Source organism: Lithohypha guttulata (assembly GCF_036872675.1).
Source record: "Lithohypha guttulata strain CCFEE 5908 chromosome Unknown scaffold_12, whole genome shotgun sequence".
Classification (NCBI taxonomy): Eukaryota; Fungi; Ascomycota; class Eurotiomycetes; order Chaetothyriales; family Trichomeriaceae; genus Lithohypha; species Lithohypha guttulata.
In genome coordinates this window covers 2,964-14,983 of record NW_027042761.1, presented here as the reverse complement: position 1 = coordinate 14,983, position 12,020 = coordinate 2,964, and the positions used below count along the sequence as shown (strand labels likewise).

The 12,020-nt window shown below is 50.6% G+C and overlaps 5 protein-coding genes across 5 annotated transcripts; 2 read left to right on the top strand and 3 right to left on the bottom strand.

The window, feature by feature from the left end:
- Positions 1-1,098: 1,098 nt before the first annotated feature.
- Positions 1,099-1,725, bottom strand: LTR64_008716 (uncharacterized protein; the record flags this gene model as incomplete). The annotated part of the gene is made up of 1 exon (XM_064903025.1): positions 1,099-1,725. One exon carries the CDS (start codon positions 1,723-1,725, stop codon positions 1,099-1,101), a length of 627 nt encoding a protein of 208 aa, XP_064750534.1.
- Positions 1,726-2,292: 567 nt separating this feature from the next.
- On the bottom strand, positions 2,293-5,116 carry LTR64_008715 (uncharacterized protein; the record flags this gene model as incomplete). The annotated part of the gene is made up of 8 exons (XM_064903024.1): positions 2,293-2,436; positions 2,487-2,903; positions 2,952-3,024; positions 3,225-3,414; positions 3,471-4,269; positions 4,320-4,438; positions 4,492-4,592; positions 4,653-5,116. The coding sequence occupies 8 exons, from the start codon at positions 5,114-5,116 to the stop codon at positions 2,293-2,295; spliced, it is 2,307 nt and encodes a 768-aa protein (XP_064750533.1).
- A 1,255-nt stretch (positions 5,117-6,371) lies between these two features.
- LTR64_008714 (uncharacterized protein) lies at positions 6,372-7,446 on the bottom strand (the record flags this gene model as incomplete). The annotated part of the gene is made up of 3 exons (XM_064903023.1): positions 6,372-6,664; positions 6,710-6,913; positions 6,957-7,446. 3 exons carry the CDS (start codon positions 7,444-7,446, stop codon positions 6,372-6,374), a joined length of 987 nt encoding a protein of 328 aa, XP_064750532.1.
- A 1,238-nt stretch (positions 7,447-8,684) lies between these two features.
- On the top strand, positions 8,685-9,515 carry LTR64_008713 (uncharacterized protein; the record flags this gene model as incomplete). Its single annotated transcript, XM_064903022.1, has 1 exon — positions 8,685-9,515. One exon carries the CDS (start codon positions 8,685-8,687, stop codon positions 9,513-9,515), a length of 831 nt encoding a protein of 276 aa, XP_064750531.1.
- A 72-nt stretch (positions 9,516-9,587) lies between these two features.
- LTR64_008712 (uncharacterized protein) lies at positions 9,588-10,595 on the top strand (the record flags this gene model as incomplete). Its single annotated transcript, XM_064903021.1, has 1 exon — positions 9,588-10,595. The coding sequence occupies one exon, from the start codon at positions 9,588-9,590 to the stop codon at positions 10,593-10,595; it is 1,008 nt and encodes a 335-aa protein (XP_064750530.1).
- Between the last annotated feature and the right edge of the window lie 1,425 nt (positions 10,596-12,020).

Here is a 12,020-nt window from a genome sequence, read left to right as displayed (position 1 = left end):
CCATCTTTTCCTTTGGACCCGAGTGCTCTGACGTTAGTTCTTGGTGGCATAGTCGAGGTTCGCTCGCTGGTCTGAGGCGGATAATGCGTTCGTATATGGACAGAGGCAGACTTGAGCGACGTGAGACGTTTAGACCGGTGTAAATCGAAGAGGTGTGAGCGCCCTACTGCACGAAACAAGCGACCGAGACTGAAAGGTTAGTAGCTCAAACAGTCACCTGACGAGGCTGACGACCAAGGCTACACATAAGCACAATGTGACAGATTTGTCCTCCAATGCCTTACCAGACAGGATCAACGATTGTGTTGCGAGACCTGGGGCTGACACAACAGCAATGGTGATCATTGCTACCAATGCATGCTTGCAAGCGACCCGAGAATGCTTGATACAGGTCGGGAATCACATCGTCTAGAGTCACAGTGCACTGCAAAACATGGTTAGACCCAAGTGACCAAATGAGCTTGGGTTGACGTCTTGCTTAGGCAAGCTGATTGAAACACCCCCTTTTCTTCTATGTTGACTGTGACCACATGCATCATGAATGCTCACGCTGATGGTCACCAATATGACCAGTGTTACAATCGAGATGCCTCTGAGTGTGGTGGATGAGAGCCGCATGGGAACTACACTATCGTGAAAGAAGCTATACCCATGCAAACAATGATATACAGAACGAACTCTCGGCACAAAGACAATGTCTGCCACGTGCGACGTACATGGAAACACCACTTCTCGACCACTGCCAGCCTCTGATGGGATACCCGCTGTCAATAACGTCTTGATTTGCTGAGGCTTGAACATACTCGACCGAGGAAGAGGAAGAGGAAGAGGAAGAGGAAAGCTATTCGTTCCTGCTAAGGTCTGCGCCAAGACGTGGTTCCAAGTACAGTGATATGTTCCATTGCTGACGTTACGATAGTGTCCAGCCCAATCCATCTGGTTCCTTTGCGAATCGAGAGCATATCAAGGAATTGTGGGCCGTGATCCTAGATGCCGGTTTGTACGTCTACGTTGACCAGATTGACAGATGACTGGTACATGATCAGACCTATACAGTAGACGACCAACATCGACGAGTCCTTATCTTGGTCCATTTCACTACCACACTCTGGGATGAAGATCGTAAGGTACCTGCTTCAGCGCCTGGTGCCGGTTGTATGTGACTTTCTGGGTACGAGAAGAGTGTTTTTCGAAAAGAATCTCCTTCGCCAATCCCCTACCTTGCTCGTGCTCTATCACGCTGTCGTGGACCTCCCACTTTGTCAGCACTTTGCCGGCAACGTTGGAGATCGGGCAGGAGGATAGGGCACAAATACCATCGTGGTGCGTGGTCCTATCAGCACCCGAGAAGGAGTTGCGCCGTGCTGTCGAATCGTCTCGAGGCGTCATACTCCCAGTTGCGCTTGTCGCCTGTCTAATCTGCGGCCGGTCTGACGAAGCATGATCGTTGTGCTTGTGGAGGGCTAGAGTGATCAGCGATCTTGGAGATGTCAAGCGTGGTCGATCAGTGCAACGTCCAAACTCGAGTTGTGGCGGCTTGGAGGTCTCTGGACTTGTTGGCGCCGTAGGCTTCTGGACCGAACGGCGAGGGTTGTGCTCCTGCTGCCGACGCCTACGAGCACGGGCCGTTCTTCGTTTGTTTTCAGTTTCGCTGATGTCTGACCAGTCGTCTGAGTCGTCTGGATGAGGAGATGGTACTTGCAGAGCAGCAGCAGCATCGCCCATGGTTGTTTAAGGTCTAAAGAGGTGAGCAACGGCCAAGCAGCAACTCCAGATGGACCAACAGTTATACTCCTATCGACACTGTGGAAGTGGGACCGAGGTGGTCTTGGTGGACATCGAAATGCAAGACACTATCTGGAACAGGACATATACGCTATGCTCACCCCCCTCAGCCGTGTCCACTACACCTCTGCAGAAGTGTCCACTGAATGGCGTTATCAGTTGATCAGACATCGTCTCAAGCTTATGCACGGGCGAGACTTGTCGTCACCAAGACAGCTCGAATGCTCTTGCTGTATCAAGCATGGTCACATGTGAAGACCAACATTCAGGGTCAAACGGATGTCCCTTCTACAGTCAAATCCCATCACTCTCCAGAGATATCGTCATGCGAGCATGACGACCTAGACGATCGCGCCATGATATCAAAAGTAGCGTGAAGGACGAACCAGGGGCGTTGGCTTCATGATGGTTCGCTCCCCCTTAACGGTGGTGCACTCTATATTTCTGAGGTCCCGATGTCCTTGCTAGCATGTGCTTTTCTACTGACATCCCTACGCAAGGGGATGCTCAGTCGTCGTACAAGTCTTCTTCAGCATCCTCTCCTGGCAACACCAACCCGCTGACCTCCAGTGCACCTTCCAGATGGTGGCGATGGAAGGCGTCACCTGAGGCCTCCGCGAGCCTTGTGGCCACCTCAAACACGTTGGTGATCTGTGGCAGGTTAGTTACACAGAAGCAGGGATAGAACAGCAGAGGCTTACTTGACGGCCGTTGGCCTTTATCCTCGTAAATCGCTGGAGAAAAGCCTCGTCAAAGCCTTCCATCTGCTCTTCCGTAATGTCAGGGATGGTCTTGAGCAAACTCTGGAGCACGTCACGTCTCGCACCCGGAGTCAGTGGGTGATATACAATCTTCAGGAGCACGCGGTCCAAGATAGCCAGATCTATGTCATCCAAACGATTGGTGGTAAGAACCATGATGCCCGAAAATTGTTCCAAGCGCGTCAGGAAGATGCCCACCAGTCGATTTCGGTCGAGCGTAGTCGGAGTGCGTGCCTGGAGGAAAATGTCCGCTTCATCCATCAACAGCACCGCATTCCACGCGAGAGCCGCGCGGAAGAACTGGGGCAGTTGTGTATCCAGCTCGTGGGGGTCAGAGCTCAGGTCGGCGCTGGAAATCTTCTCTCGTCAGTAGGTCGTGGTTTGGGCGACGATGATCGCACTTACCGGATACAAGGGTCGTTGATGGTGACAGGCGAGAGCCTGAGCGGTCAGGGTTTTGCCCACTCCTGGAGGGCCGCTAGATAAGATCAGTCATTTAATCGGCTGTGGGACAAGGAAGGTCGCAGATGAACCAAAGCAGAATAACAGCAAGGAGAGTTGGTTGGGTGGACAGGTCGGAACGTTGCGGACGGACAGGGTGTTGAAATGATAGGATCTCAACGACCCATTGAAGTCCAAGAGGCGTAAAGGAAAAAGAATGAAGGAGAGAAAACTTACTGCAGCAAGATACGAATGCCACGGCGGACTGTGCCTATCTCTTGCATCGCAGCTGGCTCACCATGAGGTGAGCTAAAGTACTGTTGCGTCACGCTCATCAAAGTGGTCTTGATACTGCGTGGAATGGCGACCCGATCGAAGGGAGCAGAAGGCCAATCAATGCGATGAATATGGTCGACGACAAACTCGCCTATACATCGAAAGGTCAGCGTTGGTTACGATCCCGCATGACGAGGGCTTACTGACCCCAAAACTTGAGTCCTAGACCACATCCGAGCACCGTGGGCGGACACATCATAAGCTCGTTGTCGCTCAAGGTTGCAGGGCTGAGACTGCGACCGATGACCCGATGCGACTGTGTGACTTGATGAAAGAGATACTCCACTTGTACATGTCGTGTGGTTAGTCGAGTGTAGCCGGGATGGGTCTTGCTAAACTCGCTGGCGTCGACCATGATATTGGACTGAATGGTCAGGCGTTTGTAGCCGTCCTTGATCTGCAGAAAGGCGGTACCACGATACATGCAGTGATGGCTGCCCATTAGCCCGATGAATCGTCGACCTCGATGGGCCAGAACTTGATCGATTTGTGGATCAGGGTAATAGTGAATGGGGTAGACTGGTAGGGAGGTGATTGGGAGAGTACCATGAAATCGGTCCAGATGCAGGTCTTCGGCAACCCAACCCAGAATCTTCCCATCATAATCGATGTACTCGCACTGCAACGCCAGATGTTCCACGCCTTGCTCGGTCTTGTCCTCGTAGGCGAACTGAAAGCGCAGACACCGGACTTGGTGGCTGCCTGGACACATGGTGAGCACGAGTGTGTTGGGTGGAAACAGCGCCCACAGCAGCTCATAGGTAATCCTACCCGTCTCGAGCAAGGACTGGAGTCGTGCCGTGGTCTCGGCTGTACGCGTTTTCATGGTGCACAGCAGATATCTAAGGGCTTCGCGATCTACCTGCGGCCAGGTCTTATCCTGAGTGCACTTGTCGAGGTACTTCTGCAAGGTCGGCAAGTAGTGGTACAACAGATTCTGCTCGAGCTAGTCATGCTTGTTCAGCGGGTGGCACTTGCGTCCGGTGGTTTACGTACCTCCAACTTCTCGACTTTGAGATTGACCCAATGCACGTCCTTAAGCACCTCACAGAGCATGTCGCGCAGTCCAGTAGCATGGATGTCCACGTAGTACACTCGCTGTTCATCTTTCTTTACTATTCACTTGTCAAATATGTCCACTGAGGATACACTGGTCCAAGATACTCACGAATACGGACGCGACATACAAAGGCGTAGGTCTCTAGCTCGGTAATGTTTGACGAGTGCGAGGGCTCAGTGAGTTTGTAAGCGAAGGTTTTGGTGTCCCAGCTAGCAGCAGACGTGGTCAGCGCAACACGATGGCGATGGACAATCATCAGCAGCACCTACGCTTCGTACACTTCCTTGAGTTCCAGGCGAGATCCACGAGCTGGCTTCGATGCTTCCTTTGAGGATACAGCAGTTGCTACTGCTGCTGACTTGGCTGCAGCAGGTTCGCCACTGACGTTTTTGACTGTGCGTCGGAACACGTTGACCAGTTTTGCCTCCTGAGCCGAGAGTTGTGTATCTGGACCGGCTGGTGAGATCTCATCTTGACCCGAGTCACTCTCAGCATCAGATGGGACTTGTTCTTCCAGAGCAGGAGTAGATGCAGGTACGGATTCAGGTTTCGACGGCTTGGTGCTTTTGTCTTCTGATAAAGGCTTAGCAGTTACTGGAGCACCGCTGTCTTTTTTGTTGAACTGGGATGGCATGGTTGAGGAGTCAATCGTCGCAGCAACTGGTGAGTCCACAATCTTGGTAGAGTGAACCCGAGTGGCTTTGCTGTTCTTTGGTGATTTGGACGAAGACATGGCTATGCTTGGAAGAATTAGGCGGTGATGTCGCGCTTGCTGACCGGGAAAAGGTGAACAGACATTTTGGAGAAGACCATCTAGCAGATTTGAGAAGGAGATTACTGGTTTCTTTATACCTCTGGGTGAACAAATTGGGAGGTACGTAGACGAGGTTCGCGGAAAATCGACATAAAGTCATATAGGGAGATCAAGGGTCCCTTTACACCTTCCATCATGGAACGATGGTGTTTTCTTGATTTACTTGTGCGGCGCTGGTCGCATGCACGGCAAAGCTGCATGTCACTCCTTCGAGCCCGCTAGGCCAATCAGGCAGGCAAGTGTTGACGCTCAAACGAATCTGCTTGCAAAGGTGATAGCGATGGTCAAATGCAATGCACGAGGCGTGGGTAGAAAAGCATGTCGTTTCTGAAGCATGAACACTAACGTCCTCGTACATGCCTTAGGCCAGAAAAGTAGCACAAAGACAGCACACCACGATCGTGCGAAGGTTGTGTAGTGCTAGTTCAGCATTAGCAGATTGAGGTGTTGCGTAACGTCCACCGAAACGATCTGGCCTACAGTAGCTGACAGCCCAGTGACTTTTCCTCACCATAATGGGTCTATCAGAAGAGAAATTCGTACCGGTAGTAAGGCTGGATCCCAGCCAAACTTCTTCAACGCAGCCCGGACAGAAATCTGCGCCGAAGTCCGCATGGCGACCTGTATAGTCGACTGTACTGGACGTGACCTGTGATTCCCGAAACTCGCTAGCTCATACATGCAGTCTCATTTCGAGTCATAAGTTGGGCCTCAACTTCGGAGCCACGTGCGGGGCCCTCTCAAAATCATGCCTTCGCCATTGACAAGACTGTTAGGCGCAAGATGTTGCGCAGGCTGATACAAAAACACCACCGCTTCGCAATCGTCATTTACTGTAGAACATACACAGAATACTACTTACAGCGATCAGTCGTCCAGTCCGATCGAGATTACCGTGTTTCAAAGCGCCATGCCCGAAGTGGGTGCCGATGCAGTCCGCGGGAAGAAAGAATACATCAATGGTCCGCACACTTTTACTGTAACAACGCAAAAGAGTGTGCGAGCAAGTGGCATGATGGTTTCTGTTACGCGGGCTGGGCAAACTCATGCAGAAAAAACGTCGAAGACAACAGGAGAGCGTGGATGGGAGGTAAACAAGGGAGATACAGTTTTGGTGTACAATGCTGAGGTTGTCTTTGACGTGTGACGACTGTATTGCAACGAAGCAGACCTGTTACACAGCCGTCGGTGTCTGCTCAGACGACTCACCATAGTTGAGATATTTCACGATCTGCCATCCGACCGAATACCCAACTCTGATTACGAAAGAGAAGTCCTGATCATTTGAGTCCGGTATCAACGCAATCATGCAATCGGTCTGCTGCTGCCGGAGGTTCGATGATATTTCGTCCTTCGCTCTCTCCCAGCGCCACTGGCGGCTTCTCTTAACAGCCTCCAGCAGTGGTGAAGGTCCAAAGACTCCTTCCAGGCGGTTTGCTTCAGCGGCACTAAATTGAATCACGATCTCTGTTCAGAGTCAACCTGTGTACAAAAACTTTTCGCCTGACTTACGGCGTGCAATCATATTCAGAGGCTCGTCAGATTCGATTTCGTCATCAATCGCTTCATTTGCTAATTTCAAAGGGCTGAAGCTTCTGGCGTGTACAGCATGCATAAAATTAGAGTCGTTCTCAAGACGCATTCGTTTAGTTCCGTGCTTGTCTGTTAATTTATCGAAATCCACAGCGATATTTGCATATCCTTCAGTCACTGCTTCTGTTATTGTTAGCACTAGCATATAAAAAGAGCAGAAACCGACCAAGCACAGTTGTACTGAAGACACTTTCAGTTTTGGTGCAAATCTCCTTAATTGTCGCGAGAATGGCCGCTGTAGTCTCTGAGGGAATGACAACGGCACCAACTACTGCTATAAAAAGCTGTGGGAAGATTGTGGTCATGTTTGCCTTTGCTAGATTGCGACAGTGGGCTTTAGACAAAGAGAGGTTGGCAACAATGAATTGCTGTACATTCTCTCGTGTAACCTTGTTTTGGATCAAAGGCAACACCAGGTCCCGCCTCTCGCATATGTCGCTGTTCGTGATAATTTCTTCGATGTGCTCGCGAAACTTGGAGGCGCCTTTTTTGAAATTGACTGCTGTTAGCGATGCAAGTCTAGTTTTGTTTCGTTCGATCTCTTTGCGAATTTGGTAAAACAATCCAGTAGCTTGCAATCTCTCTAAGTGAGCAATAAGATTCTGGTTCACTCCAAAAAGTGACCAAGTATCTTCGAAGGTGAAGTCAACAGACATATTGAGAGGGAAGCACAATTAGCCAGAACTGCAGAAGCGAATTCGGGATGGAAATCTCTGATGTATTCTGTCAAAGGTGCCGAAGAAGTTGACAGACCTCGTCACTAGACTGGCGGCTGTCCAGATTACAGTGCTGACATCTGCTCCGTCGCAGCGCTATCGGTGCTTACTCCACACATCACTGGTCAATTGGTTGTCCCTAGATATTGATGGCACAAGACCCCTCATCATTATAATCCACCGGCGACTTTAGATACAAGGGTAGTCTGCTGGACATAGGCAGGACAGGCTAACACATGGTGTGTACATGTTCTACGAGGTCCCTTACCTAACAGTCTGCGAGCTAGGCTATCTAGCATGGCGTAAAGTAGATTGTCTCTGAATGTGTCAGTTTGGATAGAAATCCTGCTAATGTCGATTGGATTCGTGATGCTAACTACGACACGCTGGACGCTATACAACCACAGATCGGAATCATTTAGGGGTATATATGGCGAGCTCTAATGCTTCCCTTGCGTATGAGCTTATGTCGGGCGCAACCAGCCGTGAAGCCTGATTTGGCCTTTTGCAACCTTGGCTCTCCGTGATGTCGCTCCAGTCGGTCGTCGTTTGCGATACTACCGAGAAGGCTTTCATTTCACAAGTTAGTCCCTCGATTTAGCATGACTTGAGCTCACACAAACAGCTTCCAACAATCTGTGATGGAGACGGGCATTTGATATATACGAGACGCGATGGACTGGTTGTTCAAATCCGTGAGCTAGACCCGAGCAACCTTCTCGAACACGAGCATTTCCTTGGGCGCGAGCGCTATTTGTTCATCTGTTCGTCTGTAGCGGGACTTAGAAGAATAAATGTCATCTGGGCGAAAATAGTAACTGCGAGAAGGAGCTGTTGCTCAATATCACCAATTATAGCAGAGTTATCGACAGAAGCAACACCACACAGTTGCGATGATTTATCAGATGCGGTAGGACTGACGTGCAGAATGTTTGGCTGGAAGCACTCAGCACTTTCCGAAGAAACATCGATCGAGGACTCTTTACTATATCTATGTGAGGATTTGAAAGTACCTCTGTGGACATCAGCAAAACACTGGCTTGTGAGCAATTTGTCGCCTTTTCAACGCAATTCGTCATACTCCAGACATCAAGCAGAGCGCACTAACCATAGTTCTGCTTGCGCGGAAGAAATTGGGGGCTTAACTGATCTGTGTATACAACGACCTCCGAAAGCATATGTCCCTCAGAGCACGAGCTGAGAGTGTGGGTATCGGATATCATATCAGCACAAGGGCCACTCTCAGCCAGTCTCGCCCCTCTACAGGATGCTTTAAGGTTCGCGAGTCACCTGCTACTGATGCATCACAGGAGCCATCAGACCGCAGGTATACGGTTTCAACTCTCTTAGCGACCCTTCAAATACATCCAGCAGCGAGGCGTCTCCGCTTCTTACAGCGACCTGTTAATGTCGAGCTCGCCACGATCAACGCGAAATTGCAATCCTTGACTTTCGACCTCTCTCCTTTTACCCCTCTTACGAAACTTGTGGCCAACAAAGCCAGCGACCTTGAGATCTGGCGAGTGGTCCTCCAACTTATCGCTGACCTCTCTCGAGTTACGCCTCCATTAAGCAGCATTCCTCCGTCGTTTTCAGGGACACCTCTCAGACGATCATCGGCCTCCTTTCGAGATTCGAATCAGAAACGAGAAGAACTGCGCAGAGACATCGAGATCGAACTGAGCAGGCGGACTCACGTCGGTGTGCCAGAATTCATTTCCAAATACTTTCAAAACAAGGCATGGTCAGAGCAAGTAGAAAAGATTTTGAAGCAGCTTCCTCGAGACGATCCCCTAGAAGGCTTTCCGGAGACATCGAAGCCGGAAGAGGTCGACTCCTGGACATGGTTGAAGTCTTTCCAGGAACAGCATCTGGGAGATGCACCTAATGTGTTCTACCGGGCGGAGAGCAAGAGCAACATCACCGGCGCTACAGGCGAACGCCAGCTTGGCGTCCTCCTCAAGTCCCGAGCTGCTGCTTCTGGCGAAGTACACCATCTTGCAGATTGAATAGTGGTGGGTGAACTCACCACGTCAGATACGAAAGTATGGAAAAAGAAATTTACCCAGTTGGCCACTTACATGCGAGACGTGTTTTCTGCACAACCGACACGACGGTTCGTCCACGGTTTTATCGTCTTTGGCGTGCAAATGCAACTGTGGGTCTTCGACCGATCTGGGGCGTACAGCTCTCAAACATTCAACATCCGCCAGGAACCACAACAATTCGTCCGCGTGCTGGCGGGGTACACTTTGATGACCGCAGAAGAGCTGGGTCTTGATATGTTCATGCAGCGCGATGGGTTCTATCCTTCGGTCACGCTGTCAGATCCTGTGACGGGCAAGGAGTGCAGCTTCCAACTGGAACTGTCTCCCTTCTTCAAGCAATCAGCCATAGCCTGTCGAGGGACAACATGTTATCGCACTACTGATGGGAAACATGTAGTCAAGTTCTCGTGGGGACCTGACAAGCAGCGATCTGAGGTCGATCACCTGGCAAAAGCTCAAGGCGTCAGGGGCATTCCTACGTCGGCAGGGGCATCCACAGTTACGACGATCAACGAGTTGCACGCCGGCCTGAGGATCAGAAAACTTCGCGATCTCGGACATGCGGTGCACGAGAGAACCGTCGATGCATCACAGTTGTCCTTCACCAGTCAGTCCACTCAGCAGTTGGAGTCTCTCAGCGTCAGTGGCACCAAGCGCAAGGCCACCCAACGAGGTGGAAGTCCTCCCAAGAGATCACGCTCCAACAGTCAGCCATCCAGCCTGTGTCAAGAAATCCAGCCTGGCGAACTTGAACAGCGCCAGGTATCGACCATGCCACCACCCAATTCGCCGCAGCAAAATCGGATATTGACGTGCCTTGCCATTAGCCCCGCTGGACGCCCCCTACAGGACTTTGCGAACGTCTGCGAGGTGTTGGAAGCATTTCGAGACGCCATCAGGGCACATTGGAATCTGTTCAACCATCGGAAGATTCTGCACCGGGATGTGTCACACGGCAATATCATCTTGACCAGTCCGGACCAGAATGGTGGATGCTCGGGCATGCTGATTGACTACGATCTCGCGGTGCATATTGGCTAGAAACACAGTTGCCCAGAAAATGGGCCCATATAACAACACCACTAAATACAGTAACAAAGTTCGTGATTTGATGACCACTACAAGCACCAATGTCACTACATGATGCCAGGTAAATAGGCACATGACTGAGTGTGGTCACTATGCGTGCAGTTTGAGTAGGAAATGCGGTCTATTTCAATGTCGAATGTCCAGTTCCGACGCCCAGAGCGTGGCGAAGACAATGTCATCAAGTACACTGCATCACACGCGAAGGTGTTCTCGAGACTCAGTGGCTAATCATCATGTAAGTAACCCAGGCCATCGCTTTCAGTAGTCCTTGTTACGCGCAACCCATAGGGCATGCCATTCGCCGCAACAGAGTGAACGTGGACCAATGCAGTCTCGCTCGCCGTCCCCTCAAGGTTCTGAAATTGCTGTACATGAGTACAAATTCCATCATTATTCTCCACCTCACTGCAGAGAGGACAATTACCATCCTTGATGACAACTCTGAACAACTGTTCGTAACCAAAAGTATTCTTTCCAAGGCAGACACGGTCGAATTCAACTGTAGCAAAGAGGTCCATAGACCATTGTGTATCCACGTCCAGCACTCGCTCCTCCTTCACATCTTCACGTCTAGTGATGGGCCTCATTTCTCTAAGGTCAATCGTAACAGGTCTCTTCTTGTTTTGGAGATTGTAGCATGTTTTCTTCCTGAAAAATCGGACGACGACTTGCTCCGTACTCCTTTTGCTGTCAGTCATAGGCGCCCAACAACCTTTGAGTGCCAGGATTGAGTGCCAGGATTGATTGCGGCGGGTTGATGGTTAAATCCATCAGTGCGTTGGGACTCGTCATTTGATGTGTGGTTTGTGCTTGCATAGTCTGGCGATTTGGTGAGACTGGCGTCGCTTTATAGTTCGTGATCGAATGCTTGTGCCGATACGCGCATCTGCTGTATCACCAACGACAATGGCATCGACACTGTAACCTCCTTGTTTCGTGGTGTAATCCTACCTGTTTGCGGGGTTGTTCATCAGGGGGACTCCTCAGTACATCGTGATCCATACCCAGGTTCACCACGCATGACTGACACGAGTACCGTTGTGAACAGACGTTATGAAACGAACTCTTATTACTTTTGAGCATATACCATTAGCGCTCAAATACCATGAACCTTGCGTATGAGCCTTGAATCAGATCTAGGACGGTAATCTGAGCTCTCCACGGCTTACAATACTGCGGACACCACTGAGTAGCTGTAGTATCTCAGTCAAGCGTTGTCCAACTCGTCCAGTTGTTTCTGGATCCACGAAACCTCCCTATCTCCTGAGCCTGGCGCCTTGGACACGAGCACTGGCCGCACATAGTCAAGATGAGAACTCTTTAGCAACCTCGATTCTGGAAGAGCACCGACACCACGTTCCGTCCAAATCTGCGCAC